At 47.6% G+C, this 26,074-nt stretch overlaps 1 protein-coding gene across 4 annotated transcripts in view; it reads left to right on the top strand.

The window, feature by feature from the left end:
- CCAR2 (cell cycle and apoptosis regulator 2) overlaps positions 1-26,074 on the top strand; it is a 456,719-nt gene that overhangs the window by 121,208 nt on the left and 309,437 nt on the right. For 2 of the 4 annotated variants that reach the window (XM_069617699.1, XM_069617698.1), the window contains exons 4-5: positions 17,013-17,104; positions 18,362-18,476. The exons of the other annotated variants lie outside the window; for them this stretch is intronic. In XM_069617699.1, coding sequence (XP_069473800.1) covers positions 17,013-17,104; positions 18,362-18,476 — 207 coding nt within the window. The remainder of the gene's footprint in view (positions 1-17,012; positions 17,105-18,361; positions 18,477-26,074) is intronic. 4 annotated transcript variants of the gene reach the window in all.

The following is a 26,074-nucleotide window of genomic DNA, read 5'->3' as shown; positions in this document are numbered from 1 at the left end:
TTGGTGGATGCTCTCTCTATCGTGCCGCCCTTACGAAAGTATTCGAGGATCTTCTCTCTGTCCCTGTAATTCAGGATCCTCGAAATGATCGGTCTTGGCGGGGCCCCCCGGCTGGGGTTTTCTCATTAGGGCGTGGTGCGCCCTCTCAACCGTAAATCCCTGCAAAAGATTCCCTGCTCCGATCCCTTGCAGGATCATGTTTTCCACATAGTTTGTGGGGTCTTGGCCTTCTTCCCCCTCCGGAAGGCCAACCACGCGAATGTTGTTCCTCCTCGCTCTTCCTTCCACCTCTTCCACACGATTTTCCAGGTTGGCGACCTGTTTTAAGACCTGAATCTCTTTCGCATTGCTCGTACTAACATCGGTGTTAATCTTCACCCCACTTTCCAGACCGCTGGTCCTTTCTGCAAGCGTCCTGACATCTTGACGTAGCAGGGTGAGTTACGTACCTACAGCATCGATCTTGTTCTCTAGAGCTGTGCGTAGGTCTGCCATTGCCAGGTCCCATTTGGCACTCGGTCCCGTTATGGCCTCCAGGATCTGGTGCTTGTCCCCTTCGGGGCGTCCTCCGCAGGGGTCGCGACCATGCTCTGCACCGATGCTGAGGGGGTCCGCTGCATTTTCGTGAAAGCCTCCATCGTGGGTTGCTTAGCCTTGCCTCTCAACCCTTTAGCCGACATGGCGCTGCCCTTTACTCCTGTACGACTCCACCTTAGTGCAGCTGTTGCCCTGTCCTTGGTCCGAAAATGGTCTGGCTCCCAGGTCTCCTAGCTCTTATTCGAGATGGCACTACGAATTGTTTTACGGGTGGGCTATGGCCTCACACTCATTCAACTCCCGTAGGCCTTGTCGCCTAAGCATCCAATCTTATCTCTTCCTGCGGTCAGATCGCCGAGGCTCCATTAACGTGTGCCAGGCCGGGCTCTCTCATGGTGCTAGTTCGAACACCCTGCCATATGTCCCCTTTGTACTATTCCTCCAGGCAATTCTCGCAGTCATGTCCCACAGTTCCGGGGGATCAGTTTCGTTTCTCCTCGGAAGCCTCTCCTTTATTAGCCGCCATCTTGGTGCCGAAGCGGTCACACAGCCGTACCAACAAAAACCTGTATATCTCACGATTCCCCGGGACTATGAGCTTCTCCAACGAGCTTCACTTGGCATGCGGCTTCCGACGCCTGATCCCCAAAGTTCTAGGCGCTCGTTGCAGTTTCAACGGGTAACTTTGGCAAAATTGGAGTCGGATCATCAGGAGCTCCTCACGCAGCACGTCCTATTCCATGGCCAGCTAGCCACGCCCCCTTAACATTTAACAGTTATAACATTACTAAAGGTTAGAGGTTCACATACTGACTATATATAGAGGTCCATTTAAGAGCATGGAACCTGGTTGAAGGAATTTTGAGAATGGAATTTTGCGCTCTCCCACTAGACTGTATTAAGATCACAGCAATTTTTGGATTCCAGCTTTAAACAATACCAGCAGATATCGCCGGGGTCGGCCCTTATGACCCTTAGTGACCTGGATCCGGTAGACTGACTGAAGAGGCCAGGGAAAGCTGAAACTGCTTTTTTCACACACACACACATACTTTCCTGGAACATAGTATGTCTTGGAGTAATTCCAGAACCTGATTGGTGTGGTTTTGTTAGAAGGCATTAGGTGGTACTCTTCCACGAAAAATGGACATTACACCCAGTTGAGTTCCAAATTGTACGCTTCCAGCCGCTAAAGGCCCAAGGGGAAGACCAATGTGAGGGTCCAGATATGGATTGATGTAAATTTAGATTGTATCAAGGAACACTCTGTGGCTGGTGTTAAGTGACTGGAATTTCCTGCTACCGTTGGTGGAATCTATTAAATTATTGTATTCACAAACTCTGCCATCTGTGCATTATGGGCTAGGAGGGGCCTGCCAAGGGTGTATCTTGGTGCCCCACCTTTTATCTATCTGATATCTGTCTATCTGATATCGAGAGAAACAGACACCAAAGGGGTTGGATGCATCACTAGACCTTTTTTAAGAGTAAAGAGCTTGAATTGGAACTGAATGTCAATATAAGTGTATGGTCCTTAGACCACCCTCTACAAAGAGTAGCCCGCTCAGAACAGTAAGTGATTGTATGACGCTGGAACAATAAATATTTCCATTACTTAAAGACTAAGTTCCATGAATCGGGCGGGTACTTTTTAAAGCAGAGATCAACCTGGGGAAATCTAGTGAGGTAATCTATTCCCCCTGTCACGACAGCTGGGCAATTTAGCTGGTTCTAGATGAAAAACACAGTACCGCTTTATGGGTCAGATCTTTGGGCTTATGTTAATATGGTGTCATCTACTATAGAAAAAGCTACTCTTGTTGCCGAAGCATGCCCCACCACACTGGTTTTAATGGACTTTGGGGTCTTTCCTATAGCTGACCACATTGCTCTCTAACCTGTTATACTGGGTTAGACTTTTAGGGCTGGAATTGTATTGAGATGCCCTGAGAAATGTTTTACTTCGGGGGGGTTAGGGGGAGCGGGCAAGAGTTGTGGTTTGTTGGTCCATGTAAGGCGTTTGTTACACGTGTTGAATGCTGGCTCTTTGGGGGATAATCCCACTGTCAGTAAGAAGTTTTCCAGTTTTTACTCGCTTATAAAATTCCCCTATTGATTGGCAATTGGGCTTATAGTTGTACTCCCTAAAAATCATTTTATTCCCAACATTAAAAAGCAGGGAGTAAAATACTCCTGATTCAAAATCTTATCTGGGGCACTGGGTGCAGGTCTAACTGTGGCTGGAAATAGAGACTGTGCCGTCAGGAAAGATTCTTTTTTTACTGCACCTTTCCTTCCATTTCTATGGACCCCCCCCGAATGTTTTGATTTTTATATTTGCATCTGACCTGTTTTTACAGTGTGTCGCGGTTCTGAAAGAGGGGAGGTTGAGTTACTGGGAGTAAGCAGGAAAAGTGCAAGAGAGCAGTGATGTGCTGTTGGCGGCCTCAACCCGGTGGGTCCGTTGGCTGGGCCTGAGGTGTTTGCGGCCAGTAGTCGTGTACTGTTGTGCAAGACTGTGGTTTTGTTGCATTGTAGTGAGGCGTGTGCGGTTTGTTGTGCTGTAGGTTTGGAGTTTGAGAGGTGTATGCAGAAGGGGAAATTGTTAGTAGGGTTGGTTAGTTTGCGTCTCTATCCCGAATTGAGGCACTCGGCTTGCGTGGTCTCCCCTGATGCGGCTCTGTCCAGATCTGGGCCTGACTTACTCCTCTGGCTCCCACCTCTGACATGCGCTCTCATAGCTCCCCTTATTCTCCCTTCATACTCCTGTGGCCAGTGCACCTGCCAATGTCAACCTCTCATGTAGTGTGTTGATTGCCAATATCTCGACAATTCCATACTACTGTGGCACCTGGCGGTAACTAATCGCGGGCGAAGTGTTGGTGGGATTGACTGGGGTAGTTGACTCATTCTCCGTGCGCGCCGCCTTTGTTCCAGTCTATCTGGTGTCACCCATCCAGGTGCCGTGTGAGTTACCCTCTTGGGTTGGGGATGTCCATCTCCTTTCCGTTTTAGTCATCCTTTTTCGGTTTTGGTTTCCAGATTTAGTCTGTGGTGTTGAAGAGCCAGGTATTTAGTGATTTCCTGAATTTTAGGTGATCTTCGGTGTTTATTTCTTTTGGGAGGATCCAGGTTTTTGCGTGGTAGGAGGTGCCCCCAAGTTTTTTCTTAAGGTATGGTTTGAGTTCTAGGCGGATTTCATTGTTTGATCGGAGGGGTCTTGATGGTTTGTAGACTGTTATTCTTTTGTAGGAATTCTGCTCCTTGTCCGCTGATTGCCCTGTGCGTTATGCACATTGTTTTGAAGGTGATGCAATGTTTTATTGGGAGCCAGTGTAGTTTTTACGGCTGGAGTGATGTGGTCTCTTCTGGATAGTTTGAGGCGTAGTCTTGCTGCTGCATTTTGGATCTGTTGCAGTTTCTTCAGGAGGTATTCTGGTATTCCGAGGTAGAGGTTGTGTGCGTAGTCGATTTTTGACATGATTATTTATTTTATTTGTTACACACCCAGACCTTCAGGTGTCACGGCAAGGTTATAAGACAACTTAGAAATGAATACAAACATCATGACATTAGTTAGATTACATGATTAATGGACAGTTGGTGCTAAGATACAATTTACAAATCTTCACAATAGTATGCAGTGGTAAGGAAACTTATCTTTAGATACTAATATTGGTTGAATAGCCAGGTTTTTAGCAGTTTCTTATAAACCGTGAAGGAGGGCTCTTTTTTAATATTAGGGGTAGGGTGTTCCAGTGTTTGGGGGCTAGGGTGGTGAAGCTGCTTCCCCCCCCCCCCCGCTCTGGTGGTTTTGAAGCAAGGGAGGGTCAAGAGGAGTTTGTCGTTAGATCTTAGTGATCTCCTGTCAACTTTGGGGTGTAGAGTATTGTTGAAATAGCTAGGTCCTTTTTTGGTCAGGCATTTGTATGTGATGCATAATGTTTTGAAGATAATTCTGGCTTTGATGGGGAGCCAGTGGGCGTCTTTTCTACTCTTGGAGATATGGTCTTTTTTATTTATTTTATTTTTTTATGCCTAGAGCTGCCCTCAGGACCCTGTTTTGCAGTAGTTGCATTTTGGCTAAATTGGGGTTTGATGTGCATAGTAGTAGTACATTGCAATAATCCAATTTTGATAGGACCAGAGCTCTGGCTAAGGTGAGGCAGTTTGCTGGGGTGAGAAATTGTCGGCTGAGAGCAATTAGTTTGGAGGTGTAAGCCATGGAAGAGGAGAGTATGTTGATCTGTTTGGTCATAGTCCGGCTGGCATCAATGTACACGCCCAGTGTTTTGACTTGCTTCAGCACAGGGATATTGGTACCATCAATGTTGGTTGAGCATTCTGGGTGAAGGGTTGCTATTTTAGCTGGAGATCCTATGAGGAGTACTTCTGTCTTCTCATCATTAAGACACAGGCTATTTAATGCCATCCAGTTTTGTAGGATGGCGTAAATTTTGTTGATAGTGTCATGCTCATAGCTGCCTGTGAGAGGATTAAGGATCTGGGTGTCATCCGCAAAATTTGTGTATGACACCCATATCGTCTAGTGCTGAGAACAATAGTTTGGTGTATGCGTTGTACAATGTAGGGGAAAGGCAAGAGCCTTGGGGTACTCCTATGGGGACTGGAATGGGGTTGGTTGCTTCTTTGCCTATGGACACTCTGGAAGTGCGGTCGGTTAAGAGATTTTACCCTAGCAGTGGCTTCGCTAGAGGAGTTAAACTCACGGGCAAGTGAGTTGCATAGTTTGTCATGGTCCACCAGGTCAAATGCGGCGAGGTGCAGCAGCAGGACAATAGTGAGTGTTTTGTGCGTGAAGGAGAGGAAAGGTAGAATTCTTCTTGCCATGTGGAGGAGGAAAAAGCATTTCTTCACTGTTGCATTTATTTGTGGTTACAGGGTTAGGGTGTTGTCCATTAGGACTCCCAGATTTTGTACTACCTTCGATGGTGTTGGTGCGTTTCCCATTTCCGTGGGCCATGGATGGTGGTTTTGTTCTCTTGGTCTTTGGATATGATCATGATTTCTGTCTTTCCTGGGTTGATTTTCAGGTTGTTGGCATCCATCCAGTTGAAGACTTCTTTTAGACAGTCGGTTAGGGTTGAGTGGTCGGCATCAGTGTCTTTGATTTTGTAGATGATCCGAGTGTCATCTGCGTAATTGTAGCATGTAATGTTGTATTTTTTGAAGATTCTGATGACCGGAGTTTGATGTTGAAATATAGTGGAGATAGTGAGGATCCTTGCGACACTCCACAGTCAACTCGTCGAGTTGATTTGAAAGGTTTTATCCATACTGTTTCTGTTCTGTCTGCTAGAATGATTTGGTCCAGCGTAGTGCTGTCTGTTATGCCTATGCCTTCTATTCTTTTAGTCAGGGTGTCGTGGTTAGCTGTGTCAAATGCTGCGGAAAGGTCGAGCAGTATAAGGGCTGAGGTAGTGTTTAAGTCTGCGTTAGTTTTGAGATCGTCCCAGATGGATAGTAAAGCTGTTTCCGTTCCTCTCGCTGGTCTGAAACCTATTTGAGCTTGGTCCAGCAGGTGGTGTGTTTCTACGTGTTCTTGGGTTAGTTTATATACGTAGGTTTCTAGAAGTTTTGCTGGGTAGGTGATGATGGAGATCAGCCTGTAGTTGGAAAGGTCATCTACATCACCACTTGTGTTTCAAGAGTGGCTTGATGTATGCTGATTTGAAGATCTTCGGTACAGTCCCAGCGTTGCGAATGCCTCTGCTGATAGTTCAGGAAAGCTTTGGAGTTTGTGCTGTGGTTCCGTGTTGGGTCCGTTGGGTTGTGTTGTGGTTGGTTGGTCGATTTTGTATGGTTTGTCGGATGTCATTTTTTTTTTTTGAAGTGGTCTGCCCGGTCGTTGCATAGTTTTTCTGAGGGGGTTGGGGTGTTATCGCAGCCTGGTGGGTTTCTTATTTCTTCAATGATGCTAAACATTTCGTTTTGTGTGTTGCTGGCATTGTTGATTCTGTAATAGTAGCGTCTTCTCTTTGCCTTTTGAATTTCCTTCTTGTATGCGCAGATTTGTTTCTGGTAGTGTTTTTTTCTTCTTTTTTCCCTTGGGTTGTATTCTTTTCTCCATTCCAATTCCCTCTTTTTGTTTTCCTTTTTCATGTCGTTTAATAGTGGGGTGAACCATTTTGCCATTGCTCTTTTTTTTTTTTGTTGATGGGGTGGATGGTTTTTCTGGGGCGATCTTGTCTATTGTATCCACGATCCATTTGGCAAGTATCTCTGCTTTCCCGTCTAGGTCCGCTAGCTCCAGTTCTGTAGTTGAGGGTTTCGTTAATTCCAGTTGTTCTAATAGGTTGCTTTCTTGGATTTGTTTCCAGTTTCTTTTGGTGGTGGTTGTGAGTTTTGTATGTAGGCTTGGGTAGGCAGAGTGATCACGAATGGGATGATGAGATGGTCGCTCCACAGTATTTGTATCGGAGGTGCCGTGGTGATGAGTTTTTCTTTGGCGAAAATTGCATCTAGGGTGTGTCCTGCCGAGTGCGCTGCTCCTTTGACTAGTTGTAGTTTCATGGTGTCGAGTTGTTCAATTAGTGAGTTTTGGGAGTTGGCGTGGCTGTCTTCAAACCAGATATTGAAGTCCCCCAGGATGATTAGGTGTTTGTGGTTGTTGGCTAAGTTGGTGATGGCTTCTATGAAGTTATCGACAAATGTTGCATCGTATGTTGGCGGTCTGTATACCAGGATGAATGTGATGTTGGTTTTTGGGCTCGCTGTTAGGTGTATTACCATGGTTTCGCAGTTGAGGATGTTGAGTTGTTTGTCAGTTTTTATTTTCAGGTGTTTGAATGCTATAGCGATGACTCCTCCTTTTTTGTTTTTCCTGTTTATTTGTCGGCATTTGAAGTCGGTCGGAAGGCAGCTTAGGAGTGATTTTTGTAGTTGTCGTCCAGCCATGTTTCTGTGATGAACAGGATGTCAATGCCATTGTCGTCGAGTAGGTCGAAGATTTCTGTCTTTTTACATGGATCTAGCGTTTATTAGATTGCAGTGAAGTTTGGAGGTGTTTGGTTTGGTCTTTGTCGAGGTTGTCTTCTATTCGGTGTTGAGGTTTCCTTCCTGGTCGGTCACTTGTTGGACTGTGGGATTCAGGGTGTCAGCGTCTTAGAGTTCTAGGTTTTGGGTTTTGTGTTTTTGTCGCGTTAGTTTTCTGGGAGTTGTGGTTGTTTGGTAGTTCCTCTTGCTTTGGTGACATAGGGCGTTATTGCATCGGTCGTCTTTTTGGTCATCCTTCTGCTCGCTTGTGTTAGGTTGTTTGTAGTTGCTGCTTCTGATGTTGGGTTGGATTGCTGTGGTGGCCAGTTTTCTGCGAGGTATGGAGTTGGGTAGAGGGATTTTTCTCTTCTGAGTTGCTTCCGTTTGTGTTCCTGTCTTTGGGGGTCCAGTCTATGGTGGTTCTAAGTTTCTCGAGTGTTTGTTCTTTCGTCTTTGTCTTTTCCTTGGAATGGGTCGTTTGCACAGCATTGTAAGATTGAGAGTTGTTTAGTCTTTGTTTGATGTCTAGTTGGTCCTGCTTTTTGGTCTGGTTGTCTTGTGGTGTAGTGGCGTGTGAGGGGGTTGTCCGCTGTTAGTTTGGGCTCTGTCTGTAGGTGGTATTCCGGCTGGAGTTGGTGACTCGTTCACTCGCTGTCCTGGGAGGGGAAGGGGGTGGTAAGGGTTAAGTCGGGTGTTATCGGTGGGTCTCTTTTACTGTCCGTCTCCCTGAGCGCGGTTCAACTGTGGTGAGCAGGCTGAGTGGGTTGGGGAGGGTATCTGCTGGTTGGAGGTGGCTTGGACGGGCGCTGTTTGGACTTTCGCCTTGTGATGCGAGAGGCCCTAGTTAGTGACCCTCCCCACCGTAATTCGCTGGTGACTTGAGAGTTAGTAAAATTTGCGAGTGAGCTAGATTTGAGATACCTGTATAGTGGGAGAGAGGCCTATCAATGCAGTTTGGAGAACGTACAATGCGATTTGGGTACAGAGGCCCTGCTATCAATGCAGTTTAGGGTGGCGGGGGGTGATATCAATGGTAAACATTGGTTTAGCCTAGTGGCTAGGTATCTAGGGTAGAGCTGTAACTCTCCCCAACCCAAGCCACCCTACCTTATTGGTCCTTGTAGTTGCTGGTTGACGGCTGGCCACTGGCTTCCCCTGCGGACACTTCCTGGAGCCGCCTCTGTTGGCGCCGCCCTTGACCTTGGGGCCCTTAGCCACACGGGGCTGCAGGGCAGAGGGCTGCCCTGGGAGGACCAGTGATGAAGTGTGGGTGGACCAATGAGAGCGAGGTGGGTCGGGAGGCGTGGATGAGGCCGGGAACGAAGCAGCAAGGAGGTTCGAGCTCGCATGCAGGCTGTGCTCAGCCTGCTTTTTTAAAAATAATTTGTGGAGCGCAGTTGGGGTTGCCTTGAGGCTGCAGGGTCTCTGGCCCACGCACCTGGGGTCTGGAAGCCTGTAAATGGCGCTTCACGCCTACGCACTAGGTAGCTAGGCTGCCATTTTGTGGGAAGTGGGGTGCCCAATCACTATGCAGGGGCGGGTTGGGAGGCGGGAACGAGGCAGCAAGGAGGCTTGGGCTCGCATGCAGGCTGTGCTCAGCCTGCTTTTTTACATTTGTGGAGCGCAGTTGTGGTTGCCATGGGACTGCGGGGCCTCTGGCCCACTCACCTGGGGTCTGGAAGCCTTGTGGAAACATTGTTTCCCTTTAGTATTGTTACTTGGTTACTACTTTTAGTCACTTATCACTTGTTACATTGTACAATGATTAAAAGGTCTTACAATTGGGTACACTTTTTGTTATGCCCTAGACTAACACTCACTACTTTTGGTTACTGTAGGTGTGCTAAATGGGCAAGCTGGTGGCAGCAGTGACTTGAAAAAAAATATTTTGGTGCATTTTGTTTTAGCCTTGCCGTGTTTGGCTACTCTAACTATGGCTAGTGGTCAAACCTGGCCATGCCACGAGATTTTTTGCTTGTCCTTTTGCCATCTTGTTCTTTAGCAGCCTTCCTGGCCCGAGAGGCCAGGAAAATCCTTATTGACTTCTAGTGCCCATGAAAGCAGCAGCTACTGGAGGGCTGTCTGTTTGCTGCCAGGAAGTGGGCTGGGACTGTCTGGTCCCAATAAAAAAACTGGTGCCAGTGTCCGAGTGGTATGCATGAGTTTTGCCGCCAGTGGTCCTGATTGGACCACTGCTGGGTGTGTGTGTGGGGGGGGGGGGGCAGATCAGTAATTGGCTAGTGGGAGCTTCTGCTCTTACCTGGCTTTTGGGATAAGGGGACCCCTGCACCCACACTAGATGGATATGGACGAAACTGAAGGAGCCAAGACTCCTGTCCAGCTACAAAACTTGCGAGGAGACCGTGGACCCATCGGAAGAAGGCTTGGCGATCTAACTTCTGCTGCCCTGGTGGAGCCCTGTTCTGTGGAAGATCTCCTGCAATCCTATAAATAACCAATTGCAATCCTGTAAAGGAGGGAATGATCCATTCTCGGTCTGCTGAGAGGAGCCTTCTGAAGTGCCCCAGGACTGCCTTGTGGCTGACCAGCTCAGTGTTAACGCACGTATATAACAGTTTCCGAATGTTTATATTAGTGACGTCGCCACACATTACGTGGTGACGTCATTGTTAAGCGCCGCTATTTTTACGGCCACCCGTTGCTCTGCTAACTAGCACGGGAGCGGACCAGTCATTCACGGTTTTCGGACTCTGGAGGTAAGCACATCTAACGCTGCCCCTATTTCCTACTCTTATTCTTCATCTACCCTAAATACACTTTCCTTATACTTTCCCGACTCTAGATTACGTCACGACCCAGGCTACTGAGACGTTTTTCTACTCTTGTTCTTCCCCATCATCCGGGGTGAAATTATGGTTATTTACCTTCATGGTTACAACTTTTCTAACCACATGGGTAAGCTTGAACTTTTGTGATGAATACTTTTATGTAGAGGTGTAGCCATTCCCCCATGAATATCCAGTTCTTTTAAAATCTGTTTATGACCAGCTTGTCCTATTATGATGAACCTCACGGCTACTTGCAATTTACTCATAATCATAATGTTATTACTACAAAGAATGCCTTTATTAACCAATAATGTTAGAATCATCTAAATGAAAACATGAACATTGTACAGGGTACTGTTTTTGATTTATTCGCAGCAGTATATGCAACACTGACCACTTAATTGTTGACCTTGTTTTGGACATACTTGATGATCTGTTGAAAAAAAGACCGAACAACTATGAAGTTGAATAGCTGAGTGAATATTTTCTTTGTTGATTAAGTGTATCTAAGTACTCTATACACAAATGGATTTCTATCGGAGAATATATGTGAACAGTATATATTTAACCATGAATGCCCCATATGGGTAATTATGTTTTTTTTTTTAAATGTCCCTTTAGATGTTATACATTTTGTTGAATATGCCCCTGAAGAAGAGATGAATTTTTCGAAACGCATTGGGCCATCTATGAATTTTGAAAATTAAAGAAACAAAATATCTTCAATTGATGTGTTGAGGTTCTTCATTGAATACAAAACAAAGTTCTTGTGTTTTATACAAATTAGTAGTGTAAAATTTCTATACACTGAGTGTACACAAGTTATATTAATAGTTTGGCTCATCCTGAGCTTGTGAAAGTTTACAGGGGGCAGGAGTTCCTCCATTGGGAACTTAGTTTTTCTCATCTTTACATTGCGACAAACAGGATTTTCAGTGCAGTGGCACAGGGAAGGCTCACAGATTTCCCAAAGGTTTAAATACCTTCTCTTGGTTAAACTACTGTTTACAAGAGCAGTGAAGACCCAGCACACGCTATCTTACATTAGGGTGCTGGAGGGGTTACTTAGTATCCCCTTTGTCTAGTTTCTCATGTAACATTTTTGTTGCCCTTTCTACAATTAATGGCTGGTGGCAGTAGTTTACTTTTTCCTAGCATTGAGTATTTCTACCGCGGGCTGCAATTGCAGCTGCAGTGAAGCACCCATGAGTGCCCATTTTGTCAATCGCCCTGGTCATCTTTTTTTTTCTCTACATTTCTTGTTGGAAATGTCCTTGAGATTTACGCTGTGCGCCAAACCAGGCTTGAAATGTAACTTTTAGCTGAGTTTGGCCCCGCCGGGATTCAAACCTGTGCTAGCAGGCTCTGCACGGATGTCAAAGCGAGCGCTCTACTCGCTGTGCCACTTGACCGGCTTGGTCCATTTGTTTTTTTTTCCTTTGGGGGGGATTCACTGGTTTAGCCCGCCTCTTGTTTCAGCATGTCTGGCAGGGGCAGGAAGTGAGGGAGGTGCCCGAAACTCACTGTTTAATCCCCTTGGTTACTGGAATGCACCCAAAGGTGATTGGCTGGCTGTTTGCCCTTGGACGACAGCCACCCTAATGTGTGATTGACAGCTAGGCTGCGAATAAATGGGAGAAACCTGCATAAAAAGCGAGGCTTTTTGCTTGGAAGGCAGTAGGGTTGGTGGGACCAATCGACCCGAAGACTAACTCATCTGGAAATCCACTCGGAGCTGGCTGTACTTCCATTGCTGCTGTAGGAACCGATTGCCAGGGAGAGAAACACCAGAATAGTGTCTTCTTTGTCAGACCCGAGCTCCAGGAAGTTCCTCCGGACTCCCATGAAGCAGGACTGACCAAGTCTGAGCCACCTCAACAGTGCTGGACCCCAGATGCGAGGAAAGCCCATAAGGTATCTGAGAACCGCTGTGGTGCTATTTGCAGGAGCCGCAAGAAACTGAAACCGCGAAGTGCAGCTGATCTGAAGTTTTCCCATTGCTGCTGCTGACCTTCAATTCGTAGTGCAGGAGTCCCCAGACGTCCTCCCTGTTGTCACCACGACTGATGCTCAGGAACAGGATCTGCAGACCTACACAGGAACAGAAGCCAACTGGAACCAATTTCTTCAAACCAAAGTTACTGTAAAACTAAGGACTTACTACCTGTGTAGCGTTGCTAGTTCTCAGTTGAGACTTGTCTTTGTTGCTTTTGCAGAGTTGCTTACAGCTTTGCTCCTCACAAGCCTCCCAGCTTGTGGCCCTACAGTGATTTCGTTTTCTACAAAGACTCCAAAAACATTGTGCAAGACTTACTTACCTGCAAGAAGTGCTTCAGCTCACCTATACTTTTGCTCAATCAACATTGGCTGTCCTGGCTCCCTGAAAGACTCTTCTATCCTCTGACTTTGTGCTTTAACTAGCCCTCAACAAAAGTCACACATTCTAGAACTTGTGTAGCCGGGTAAGGGTTAATTTACTTTGCATTGGGTGTTCAAAAAGTAATTGTTAACCATTGTTTTATTCCCATAACCTTTTCTTTAACATCAGACTCAGTGTTGCGCTAAATGTTCCAGTGATATATCAATGTCCAGTGTGCTAGTTATTGAAGTCCCCTCAGGGTGTTGGAAGTGTCTGTGCGCCATCCCAAATGGGTATCTATGGATTTACAGAAACGGTGTGTATTTTGAAGTATATTTTTGTTACATATATTTGCTCCCTTATAAAGAAGGCTTATTCAAACTGACTGTAATCAAGAAACCTTGAGTGCAAGTGATATTTGTCACTGTGAATCTCGATGTTGCAACCCTACAGCTCCCATTAACCCCTCTTGAGATGAGCCTGGCTGCTCAGTCACTCTACCAACGCGTGTAGTACGTGCTTATACCAAAGGTTGGGTTAACTATTGCCAAGAGGACCAGGCTTGTGCAGTCTCCCACAGGGTACTGCATACAAACTTATCTAACATGGTGGTTAACTACTGTGGTTGCTAGTGAGCCACGGAGGCTGTTGGCGAAATGTCTTTCATATCCTGGTTTCCTGTAGCCTGGTAAGTTGTTTTATTTGGGCAGCAGAGAGTTTGACTAAAAGGGATTTGCTGTGTCTGAGTTTTGATGAGTGTGATGGAGATGAGGTTTGTGGGTGATGGCTACTTTGCCTCTTCTGGGAGGTCTGTTGTGGGCAGATGAGCTAGTAGTGAGGAGGGAATCCTTTGTGTGCAATGGGACCAAAATCGTCCGAGGACCATGTTTCAGTGATTAAGATGAGATCAGGATTGTCAGAGGTTGGGGTCAAAGAGGCTGGCTGTTCTTGGTCACGGAGCAGGCATTGAAAAGGAGGCAGGTGAGTTGATTTGGGGGGGTGGGGGGGAGTCCCCCCTCCCCCCCCCACCCCCTCCCCCTCTCCCAGGGTGTCCTGACCTGGGAGGGCTTGGTTGGTCAGGGTGGCCAGTGGGTAGGTGTAGTGCACAGGGGAGGACTGTGGATGAAAGGACCAGGTCGATTGGTGAGTGGAGGGGTGGTGTTAGAAGGGTTGAGATTCAGTAGGTGGGAGCGAAGAGTGTGGATCTGGAGCAGGGAAAGGAGTGGGAAGTGGCAGGCCTTTACTGGGGAGAAGGCGGTGGAGGGAGGGAGGGAGGAAAATGGAGCCGGTGCATTGGGTTGTGTCAGGCTTGGTCGGGGGATCAGGCCCCGATGGAGGCAGTGGTGTGAAAGTAGTGGGGAAAGGTTCTGTTCAAAGCCGGAATGGGGGGGGGGGTCCTGGGTATCGGGGTGGTTGGGTGCAAGAGGTGCTGAGGGAGTGGGTTGCAAGCAATGATTCTGGAGAGGGCAAGATTTGCCATACTGAGTGAGGGGAAACTGGTGGAAGGGGGTGGTCTGTGTTTGGTCCGTGAGGATAAGAGGAAGGGGCATGTTTGAAGGGGGTGGGGGGACAGGGCTAGTGAGATGGGTGATCAGTTGGTTGGGGTAGAGTTGGGGAGTGGTACGTGTGGGTTATGCCTGTCCAACATCGCTGGATTTCTTGGATGTGGGGGTTTGTGAAGAGTCGGATGAATGAGTGAGTTTGGGGGGGGCGGTGCAGGTGGTAAGTGTTGCTTTAGGGTAGGGATTGGTGCTGCCCTTGTATGAGTGTTTGACTAGGTGAGCTGGTTTGAGGTCCTTGGGGTTCTGGCTGTGGCGGAGAGGGATGGAAGCATGGAGACTGAGGTGGAGGGAAGGTTCTTGAAGGGTGGTAGAGGGGGGGAGGGGGTGGTTTCGAGTGCCAGATGGCTCCTTTGGTCTAAGTTGAAAGCTGGGTGGTGAGTAGAAGTTCAGGCAAAGACCAAGCATAGGACACCAAGGACCCAAACTGTTGCGTTCAAATCACGTGTCCAGAAAGGAGGGAGCTTGACGGAGACTGAGATGAATCCCTCTTATCACATCTCTGCTAAGACTTTCAACATGGATATGGGACCTGAAGACCGATCCATGAGCGCACTCCTGCTGGGAATGCAAACCGGGAAACAACCATACTATTCCCCCTCTCGTGCGTAACACACAAAATATGGAAAGCCAGTACATCCCTCCTGAAAATCCCACTAAACTTTTTTTTCCTCTACCCGCCAACACAGTCCCTCAAACGCTTCACCCTTCTAACTGCTACTAACTTTACCACCTCACGACACCTCGAGTGTTAGCTTCCTAATCAAGGAAGCCTTCTATTCCCCACCACACATGCATCCCCATCTCCTAGACATTAAACCAGCACAGGTATTCTGGGAGAGTCAGAGTGCGGCTTGGGATTTCACCTCTGATATTGCATCCCATTTACCCCATCAGAAAGAACCTACTAGCTCACAGGAAATAGGTCTTGTCCTGCACTCGCATCTGTTGCCGTTCCCTCTCTAGTGGGTAACCACACCCCTTTATTTTCTGAACCATGCGCCAAGATGCTACTACACCCTTCTACTGCAGATTGGGTATAGTATGCTTAATCATTGGGCACCCTTTCCACTCAAATTATAGGCACACCATGAACAGCATGTCTGCAGTAGTGCATACTTCACACAATTAACCCATATAGCCGTAATCTAACTTCATTGCAGTTGTCCTTCGCAATGGCTCCTCAAACAGGTTGGGAGCAACACTGATTAGGGTTGCCATCCCAAGCATGAGGCGTAGAAGTGATAGGTCAACGTTGGTTTTCGATGGATGTGGGTATCCAGCAGGCAAACGGAACCAAACTGCAAGTGGGTAGAACACTTTATGCTGTGCAGTTGCCATGGTTGATGTTTACTCCCTCTCACTGACATACATGTGGTGTCCTCACAATGCTGCCTTTAGCCAGATCTTAAATGGAGGGATTGAAGAAATCTTGATGTATTGGCAAGAGGTCCATAAACTGTAACCACCTTGTGGAAGAGCATTGCACTGAATATGCCTTTGGTCTTACTCGGGCAGTAGTGCTGACTTTGCTTCTTGGTTTATCATAGTCGTCCTGATTTGTAATGACGGATCATAAATGTGTCATGATTATATGTATCGCACTGTACCGATCATGGTTGCATAGACTCTCAGGAGTTAGTACTGGCTGCACCAATGTAATGTGGTCTTCTAGAAGTACTTATTGGTTTTGGTTTTCGGCAGTGACACTTGGGGTTTTATCCCAAGGGGAACAAGATCTATTTAATTCAGCAGTTGGACCCTGGAGAGATGCTGGCCATGTGAAGAGGCTCAAGATGTTTTGGCTATGTTTGTGTGTAATAGATTTGACCCAGTTGGTGATCCGTCTTGAGTGGGCACTTTTTTGAGGTTAGTGCTTCGGCGGGTTTTTGGATTCCAGTCTAGGATGGCTAGTACAATTGTAAACATAGTTTATTTTGGTCCTATGAAGTATGTCTGCACAAATTTACCTATGACCCCACAAAGCCAGGCTTTACAAGATTTTCTGAAGAAGAGGTGATTGTCTTGTGTGGAGCCACATGGGCATAGAGTTCTAGGGGTTGATTGCCAAGAAGGCAAAAGATGATCCTCCTTGATGTTTTTAGGTTTCAACATGGGATTTCTACTAAAGTCCACGTTCCTGGATCGAATTATGAGAGTTCTGTATTTGATCGGGTTTGTGGAGCTAGCCTTTTGTTACCATCTTTTCATTCTTGGGAGTCTAGTTGCTGAGTTTTTAGTGGAGTTATATGCAGCCCCTTATGTATGTTGTAAGCCTTCCACTGTGGTTGCAGCAGGGACATAGTTGTAGGACATGGTACTGTGCATTCTACACAGAAGGATAACTACATTGAATGTATGCAGGCTTAGTGGAGTGATACCCACTCATTAAACATTTCTCAGCACTCCAGCTTGGATTAAAGAGGTGTCTGCTAAATGTTGGTGCCTTTTGAACATAGATTCAAACTTGAAAATAAAATTATCTTCGCAAACCAATTCATTTTACTTGTATTCTACTCCATGGGCTTGTAATGGTGAAGCATAGATTAGGTGCCCCCCTCACACAAGACTGCTTGATCTGACTTGATTATTCCCCCCCACCCCTTTCTGCAAAGGTCTGTGATTATCATCTTTGGACTCGGATATATAGCCTCATTAGTGTTGTGATCAAAGGTAGCTTTCTATTGTGAGGAAGTGACCGAGAATAAATGTCAGATACTGCGGGCATTGCCTGCTCGCTCTCCCTCACCCCATCTTTCGTTCCTCCGCTAGATGGAAGAGAAGCAAAGAGTCTTCACCGGGATCGTCACCAGTCTGCATGATTACTTTGGAGTGGTGGACGAAGAGGTCTTTTTCCAGCTTAGGTAAGACTACCATCCGAAGGGGAAAACCGCTAGTAAAACAGTTGTGGTAGAGTGATGGTTAGTGAGTCACGGCTTCTTTGGATGTGGGGGGGGTGAAACATGCAGGATGATTGAGTGGAGGTGGAGGATTCCTGACTGAGGGAGCAAAAGCCAGGGGGTGGATGAACATTACCTGGAAACACCAGGGTCTGTGAGGCTAGGGGAAACATGTCTAAGAGGGATAGTAGGGGATCATTGTCTGAGTTAAGATAAACCAGTTTAAGCTAAGAGAAGTTGCAAACTGCTGCCTGTGAGGCAAGGTGGTCAATTTCTTGGGAAGCGGTACAGGAGCTAGGGTCTGCAAAGCATGAGTGAGGTGCACGAGGGACATGACCTCTGTCTGAGGGGAAGTGGACCTGATAAAGAGCAAGGGTAGGGCAGAGACAGGGTGGCTGGTGGGGGAAGGAAGTAATGATGTAAGGTGAGTTAATCTAGATGGGGGGTAGGGGGGGCAGAGTGTTGAGAGGAATAGCAAACCTTTGCTTGTGAGGTTAATCTCGGTGGGGGTGGTTGCAAAATAGTTAGAAATGCACCTTCTACTAGAATCTGATAGAGAAAATCAAGGGTGAGTGGTGGAATTGATGGTGTCTAATGAAATTCATAATGTCTGAAGTGAGTTGAGGGAATTGGAGCTTGTGAGTTTGGGTCATGGTTTTACCAAAGCCACTCCGGGGAAGAGTTCTACACAAAACAGGACTCTGTAGCCCTTACGGCCCTCAAACACCTTTTATATTGGTGCACATGGAAATCATCCTCCTTTAATTTCTGACTTTATATTTTCTCTGCAAGTTGTGGCCACAGTGAGGTCTGTTGGGTTGTGTCCTTCATCTTTGTCAGTCTGTGAGTTCTGTTAATCTACAGACATGGGCCCCATTCTGATTCCCCCATGGTTCTCAGCAAGGCAGTATGTGATTTCCTGGCCCTCACGCTTGTCTGCCTTTGTGAATCAGAGGCACTATCCTTCACCTGTAGTAATTCCAGTGGCTCAGTGTGGGGGTCCACTCTGCCACCTGTTTTAACCTTTGTGAGCCACTGTGGTTTTTCTTCATTCTTGAAACCTCAGTGAGCTAGTCTGAGATTTCCTTATTCACCCTACTAGGCCAGTCGTAAGCCCCGGCCCAAGAATCTGTCCGAACCTGTGACATAGTAATTGGACTGTTTAGCAGCCCAAAGGTGCAAGTCTTAGGATGCTCACTCTCCCATCTTGGTTTTTCTTAGTGTTGTGAAAGGCCACGTCCCAAAGGTGGGAGAGAAGGTGCTGGTGAAGGCCGTGTACAACCCCAACCAGTCCGTCCCATGGAACGCGGTGAAGATCCAGGCGTTGTCCAGTCAGGTACCATAGTGGGCCTCTGGGGGAGGAGGGGAACGACAAGTGGCCCATTAGCTTGGCACTTTCCATATGTAATTCTTGAATTGCCTCAAATTATTCTATTGCTGCTGTAATTGAATAGATTAGCCTTGTTGGCACAAGAAAGTGCCGGTCACAAGGAAGCTGTAGTTGAAGAAAGAAAAAATTGAACTAAATGCAGTTTTGCCAAGCGAGTACATGAAAATAATTAGTGGAAAAAGCCTTCGACTTGCAGTTAATTTCTAACATGGCAATAGTTACTGAAAAGTAAATGTTCAAAGAAATGGTGGCACATTAATTGATCAGAAACCAAAGTGGATTTAGTTCAACTTACAATGCAAGATACGTGACTAACAGTTGCGGCAGTGCAGGTTCTTCCCTCGGCAAACTCAACAGCTGAGGCTAAATAGCAGGGAATTTGCAAAGAGTTGCAGTAATCCGAGCTAGAACAGTGAAGCATTAAAGCTTAGAAAATATTGGAATGTATGATGAACATTTACTCACTAAATGTGAGATTTCCTGAACTATTTTAACCTAAGAATACTTCCTAAAGAAGCTGAATTTCAAAATAGGGGGTTGGGGGCGTTTCTTTGGGTGTAATATGCACATCAGCCAATCACTGTTATACTATGCAAAGAAGAGCAACCTAAACTGTTACCACACAGCAGGTAATGTAGGAAAATTCGGACAAAACCCCTTTGCACACAGCAATAGAAAGCACTGACAAGGAACCTAGATTTCATGAGATCCGGGGAGGTGTGCACCACAGAGAACTTAATCACAGGAAATGGCAAATTAAGGACTTTGCGCAAGCCCACACTGTTCGTTTGGGGTGCAGATCCTCACTATTAATCAGTAGATAAAATGCATTTCACCCAGGAACCCATTTGCATGTAAAGACAAGCCTTTGCTTATGGGTGGTAGTTGCTGCTTCCCCACTCCCCCACCCATGTTCTTTTGGCATGGCTGGAGCAAGTGACCAGTGCTCAGGTTTTCCGATATTGATCTGTGCGTGGATCCATTAGGAATGGTGCAAACATTCACTTGGATGTGCAACCTTTGTTTCTGAATTTCTCTTTGCTCTCAGCAACTTAATTCTGAATCCCAAACTTAGTTCATGTGTAGTAACTCTTGTTCCTGGTCCCTATACGCTCTTTGGCCTTACTACATAGTTCTTGATGCATCACCATTTTATTTTTATTTCGAAAGCATAAATATTCCATAATTTATTTTTTATTTGGTTAATAAGTCGACCTTTTACAGTGAATCTCAGCATATTCTATAATCCTTATCCCTTAAACATTGCAGTGGTCGAGCAATAATAGCTGTCCATGTTCTACACAGGATCTTGTGGTGGGGGAATGGGTGGAAGTCTACTCTTGAAAGACTTGGAACATGCACCATCCTTAACGAAACTGTGGTGAATAGGGAAGGGCCTGTCCTGTTCCCTGAATAGGTGTTCGGGTTGTGGGCTGTTGGGCAAGGTGCATATTTTGGTACAGATCAAGGATATTAGTTTATGGTGATTAATTGGAGAGCCTGTCTTGCATGTAATCAACTTGGCATATTTGATCTCGATTCGGGTATCTATTATGTTGGCTGTGCTTCACAACTAATCTAGCACCTTGCTGATGCATTTCGCGGTTGTGGGTTTCCTTTTTTTTAAAAACATTTTATAATGTACTGGTTTGTTAGGGCAGTGCTGCTTTGAAGCGGTGAGGGCGGGACCAAACGGTACAATACAAAGGTGTGACCTATATTAAACACTACATTTTGAGGAGAGAACATTTCACCTTCATTCTCAATTTTTTTTAGATTAATTGTACAGGTGTCAGTTCGATCTTCAGCGAGAATGCTTCAGGTAGTCTCTGAATACATAAACCAAATTTAAGTTTGCTCTTGGGTATTTAACAGCACCTCCTTTTATGTTCTTTAGAATTAAGATTTCTAGCGCTTTCTGATTGTCAGGAAGGAAAACCCCTCTGCTGGTACGCCCATTCCTCTAAGAGAAATGAGATTGAGCTGTGGATTACATGCTTCATTTGCAACTTAATTGTGCTTGTACCATGACCCAACACACGTTTTCAGCCAAGCTCTTCATGGCTCTTATTCTCTTAATTGTGTAGTAATGCCGATCCTGTATCCCATCTGTTCACTACATGTCCAATTACTAGTGCCTGGAAGACTTGTGTCGAATCAGTCTTTGAAATAATAATTCACTTTTGTCAGTGATTTGCATTTAGATTCCGAGGGGATCCTCATGTCGCAGTGCTCGCCATGGGTTTCCCTCTCATATCATCGATAAAGGTCCTCCAACTGGACCTTTTGCTTTGCATGTGAGGGATATCCCTGGTCCCCCTTGTACTCGAAGTGTATGAAGAAATATAAAACCAGGTAAGAAATAAAGTCTGAGGAATTAATAGGTTGCGATGAAAGGTTAGCAAACCCCTGACAATCTTAGAACTAAGGTGCTAACCTTGACCAGTTTCTCCCTAGCTAGAAAAGAGGCCTACTGGCCTTAAGTCCCAATAAGTCTTTTAAAGAAGTTGTGGGTCTCCTTAAGAAGATAGCACAAGTGTTGACTTGAGCCAACGTGTTCAAGTTCAGTAATGCCTTAAGGGAGACCCAGTGAAGGATAGCAAACCAGACCATAATTCAAGGCTAAGCAAGGGTACTAGAGATACAAATTTTACTTTATTGGGGGCGGGGGGAAAAATGGGTATGTTTACGCTTTCCCCCTGCGCTCAGATTCATTAGGGTACCACTGCAGGAGTTCCTTGAACTGCTGGGCCTTCTGAATTGGTGCCTTGGTTTCGTTGTAGGAAGCCCAGGGTGTTTGGGTACAGTGGTCACCATCGTTTTGGTCTGGCTAGTTCAAAGGTCCATGCCCTGATGGACCAGATTTGGGACAGCTGGGCACACTGAGACCACCACTCCGGTGACTACCCCAGAGGGACGGCTTGCGAGCTGCGATGACACTTGGAAGAAAATGAGACTACCTTGGTGGCAAAAAAAAAAACTGGTCCTGCAAAGCCTCTGCATGACAGAGCTGCAACTGCAGGGAAATGCTGCTTGTTTCATAACCCGAGGATCTGCAGAGTCCCAAGGCTCAATTTTGGAAAGTAATTGTAGGAAAGATTTTTCTTTTTCCAATTTCCCTCCATAGCTTTTTTTTGGCACCCTGATCTTTTTGTTGATCCTTTCCTTACTTTTGAAGGGAAAGGTTTAAAGCCTTCAGCTTCATTTCACTTTCACTAATTATGCTGTAGTTGAGCAGTCCCTTCAGAGACTTTCCCCTTTGAATTCTTGTATTTTTACATTGCACACTTTACCTTGCAGTGCAGTTCAATGGGGATACTTTTGTATCACCCTAGTGCTTTTATATGTGCCAAACTACAAGCTGGTGGCAGTTTTGCCATTTTCGCATTATATTTGGTGTGCACATTTGTTACTAGGGTATGGCTACTAAACATGACCTAAAATGGCCCTGCCGCAAGATGTTCGCTTGCTCTTGTAGTTTACGCCTTTTCCCTGTCTTGGGTCGGAAATGTCTTTATAAGATCATACAGTTGCCCGGGAAAGCTGCTGCTTTTGCGGGCTAGTGAGCCTTTGAATGTGTTTGGGCCTGAAAGAGGGCTGGGACTGTCAAGTCCCAGGCCACATCAATGGTGCCAGAAAGTCTGCTACTGCTGCATTTGCAACCAGTAGTTGTCCCTTACTTTTGGTGGTCTTCCATTTGATTCCAGATCAGATTTTGGATGAGAGCACTCGTGCAGCCATTCTAGAGCTCTCTGTTGGAGCTAAGAATCCTTCAAAGCAGAGCAGTCCATTGATGACCCAAGGACGATGTCTGCAGTGGCCCAGCAACCTTGCCAGTGACTGGCCCGGTGAAGCCCTGCTCTGCCTGATATCCGAAGATCCTAGTCTGTGCGTCAACTCTTGGAATAGTGGGACCAACAAATCTCAAAGCACTCGAGGATCCAGCCTTTCAGAGCCTTCATAAGTGTCCCTGGCCCGCACAGTAGACTTACGGCTCACTCGTGGGATACCAAACTTTGGTGGTTGTCAGATTGCCACAAGTCACCGTCTCCCTGAATTTCTGCTTCTGATTTTTAAGGGAACCTTTCCTGGAGCATCTTCTCCTGCAAACTGATTGTCACTGGCACTCCTTCCTTTATCCTGTTGTCCTTAAGAGGTCTGCATGGATTGCATCTTGCAGTTCTACCCAACCGGAAGAATCCTCAAACCTGCAACACTTGGGCACCTCACTGGAACAAAGGACTGAAGATCGTGCTCCTTTGCATGGTGATCCCTGGGAAAATCTGATTTATGGGGCTATGGACTGTTTGAGAGGTTCCCGTGACTGGATCTTCAAGTGGAGATCGGGACTGGTTGTTCCCACTAGTCTAGGGGTCGAAGCACCGATTGAGGTCTTGAGATCTGCTTCGCTGGGAAAGTTGAGGGTGTCTGGCGATCTTCTAATGACTAGCTTCAGGTATTCAGCAGGCTGCTCTCCTTAGTGGGGTCTTTGTGTTTGGTAAGAATTGGTGCAGTCACTGTGTGAGACTACACCAGACTTATCTGCTTGGAATAAGGTAAACCCACCTTTTGGTATAGGTCTGTACTACACAAGTTGGTAGTGTGACTGAGCAGCCAGGCCCATAAGAGGGGTAAATGTGAGCTGGTAGACCTGTACAATTGAAATCCGTCAATGCAAGTAGCCAAGTAACACTTGCACTCAAGGTATTTAACGTCCCTTTTTAAATTAGCGTTCTTTAAAAAGGCAGAATGTAACAATATGAATTAACTTTGAAATAACTTTTCAGAATCAATAAAGCCAGTGAATAATCTTTGGATATGCTCAATACATTTCTCCTACACTCGCAGGTGACTTCAATCACAAGGATAGTATTTGCATTTATATATTTCTCCAGCATGGGGTCTGGCATGGATTCACATGCTCATGAATATTCCCCGTCGTCAGGCTGGGAATCCTCGGTAAAGAAAAAACCAGTATCAGTTTCGTTTCTGATCTGTCTTTCGTAGTAATAACCAATCACTGGTCTCTGCGTCATACTGACCACAGCCAATGACTGCCCTCTACCTAAGCACCGCCTCTGGCAGCCATCTTCAGATTTTTACTGCACGTTCATGTGTTGGGATCCTCGTGCTATTGCTCTCGAGCGTTAGTGCTATTTTTCGCGCTTTTTTCACAAAAAACTTCGATTCTTTCGGTCAAAAGAGCCTCAAGCTCCACCGATCCTACATCCGATCAACGGGGACCCGTGTCGGATTCATCTGTGCCCCTCAAGGGTGAAGATTTCGTCGAGCTACACTTCGGAGGAATCCAGAAGCTTCTCAGGCCCGGTCTCTCGGAGATGGCCCAGGAGAAGGGAAGCTCGACGCCCGGAAAGCTGTTCAGGGTCTGCCCTGGATGCCAGCTGCAGAACGTCTTCAAGGAGGACGAACACTCTTTCTGCCTTTACTGCCTTCATGAGGACAAGACGCACGTGGAGAAGGACTGTGCGTTTTGCTGCAACATGTCGGAACGGACCATGAAGGACCGCCATCAACGTCTCGCCAACTGGCTGGAGGGTAAGAGCCCGTCTGGCGAGAAGAAGAAATCCGAGCGGTCTTCTAAGACCTTTGAGGGCGCCCCGGCGACGGGGGCCCAACATAAGGCCAAGCACCGCGAGTCCGCTGGCACCGGGAGCGCCGAACGGTCGGGCTCTACGGGCGCCAGGCAGGGCGCACCCTCCCCGGCACCATCAACCACGAGCCAACGCTCTGGGTCGGGTAAGAGGAAGGCCGAGCACCCGGCGAAGCTCCTGGAGAGGCCCCGGTCGAGCTCTAAGGCAGAGGAGGAGCGTGGCAGTGCCCCCTCCCTCAAGGATAAGGCGGTGAGCGCACCTAAGGTGGTGAAGGCCTTGATCCATCCGACCAAGCCCTCTATCGAAACGGTCGCGGCGGCCCTGGCTCAGCCTGTGGTGGCTGCACCAGTGGTGGCGACCTCAGGGCCCAGAATCTCCCTGCCTCCTCGGAGGGAGTCTTCCTTTGTGCCCATCGATAGGACCCCCGTGAAACCCTCCGTGGGGAAGAAGGGGGGGCAGGGCGTCGGAGATTCGGCCTCAACCTCAGAAGAGGAGCTGATCGAGGTCTTAAGCCACGGCCTAGGCGTGGAAGAAGGCCAGCCCGTCGGAATGAACCCCGACGCAGGTGACGACGACATCGTCGAGGATACCGACGGGGCCCCTGCTCGCCCGTCGGATTCCCCTCTGCCAGCGCCGCAAGACAACTCGGCGGCCATTTTGTTGGCCATACAGTCCTTATGCTCCGAGATAAGGACGAGGCTACCGTTACCGACGGAGGAACCTCTCCCGTCGGGGGATCCAGAACCGGGACCTTCTGGTGTTCCCCCTACCAAGAAAAGAAGGACCCATCCACCACCTCCTTTTCAACCGTCGCGCCCCTTCCAGCCCTCCTCCCCGTCCACCCGAGGGGATGATACGGGGACTGACACGGCAGCGACGGGTACGGACGACGAGGCATACGACGAGGATTTTCCGTCGTCGCCTCCCACCAGGGCTTCTCCGCCCGACGAGATCGGATCTTTCCACTCCATGATCTCCAGGGCTTCCGAGCTTTTCCAACTCTGCCCTGAGGAGAAGAAAAAGGAAGGCTTCCTTTATCAGCGGCGCGAGGCCAAGAGGAAGACGGTCCTCGCAGTGCCTCTGTTGGACGACATTTGGGATGAGGGCCTTTCCCTCCTCAAGAACCCTTCCACGACGCCAGCTAGAAGAGACCGGTACGAGAAAAAGTACCGGGACACGGCCCCCCTATGCCTCCGGGCGCAGCCTACCCCGGACTCCGTCGTCTCCGCGGCAGCCAGGAAGAAAGCGGGGGGGGGTGCGGCCTCCACATCGACTTCCCCGCCGGACGGCGAGGGAAAGAAATTGGATGCTATGGGACGTAGAGTCATCTCGTCGGCAGCGACGACGATTAAAGCGGCCAACGCCTTGGCTATCGTGGCCCGCTACGACAGGGAGCTCTGGTACAAGATAGCTCCCCTGCTGGATTTTCTGCCGGACGACAAGAGGGCGGAGACCCTTGAGATCCTGCAGGAAGGTGAGGTGGCCTCGGACCACGCCATCACCGTGGCGACGGACATCGCCGACACCGGGTTCCGCCAGCTGGGCAACGGCGTTTGCCTTCGACGTCGTGGATGGCTCAAAGCTACGGACTTCCGGCAGGACGTCCAGACCAGAGTCCTGGACATGCCCTTCGACGGGAACAACCTGTTTGGGAAGACAGTGGACGATTCCCTTCAGGCCATCAAGGCGGATACTGAGACGGCCCGGGCCCTTGGAGTCCTGCAACGACGGACGCCCTTTCGGAGCGGCGGAGGCAAGGGCGCCTCCAAAGGTTCCGGCGGCGGTTTCGCTTCCTACCGTCAAGCGGCCCGCTCGTCGTCGCAAGAGGCCTACAGAGGACGAGGCAAGTCTAGCGGACCCCGCCGTCGTCGCCAAGGAGGTCAAGGCGGCAAGGCCGCGTCCAAGCAGAATTGAACCGGCCGTGGGGTCGGG

Source organism: Ambystoma mexicanum, chromosome 10 (assembly GCF_040938575.1).
Source record: "Ambystoma mexicanum isolate Mex_15411 chromosome 10, UKY_AmexF1_1, whole genome shotgun sequence".
Lineage (NCBI taxonomy): Eukaryota > Metazoa > Chordata > Amphibia > Caudata > Ambystomatidae > Ambystoma > Ambystoma mexicanum.
Note: the sequence above shows the minus strand (reverse complement) of the source record. Positions and strands in the feature narration are given on the sequence as shown.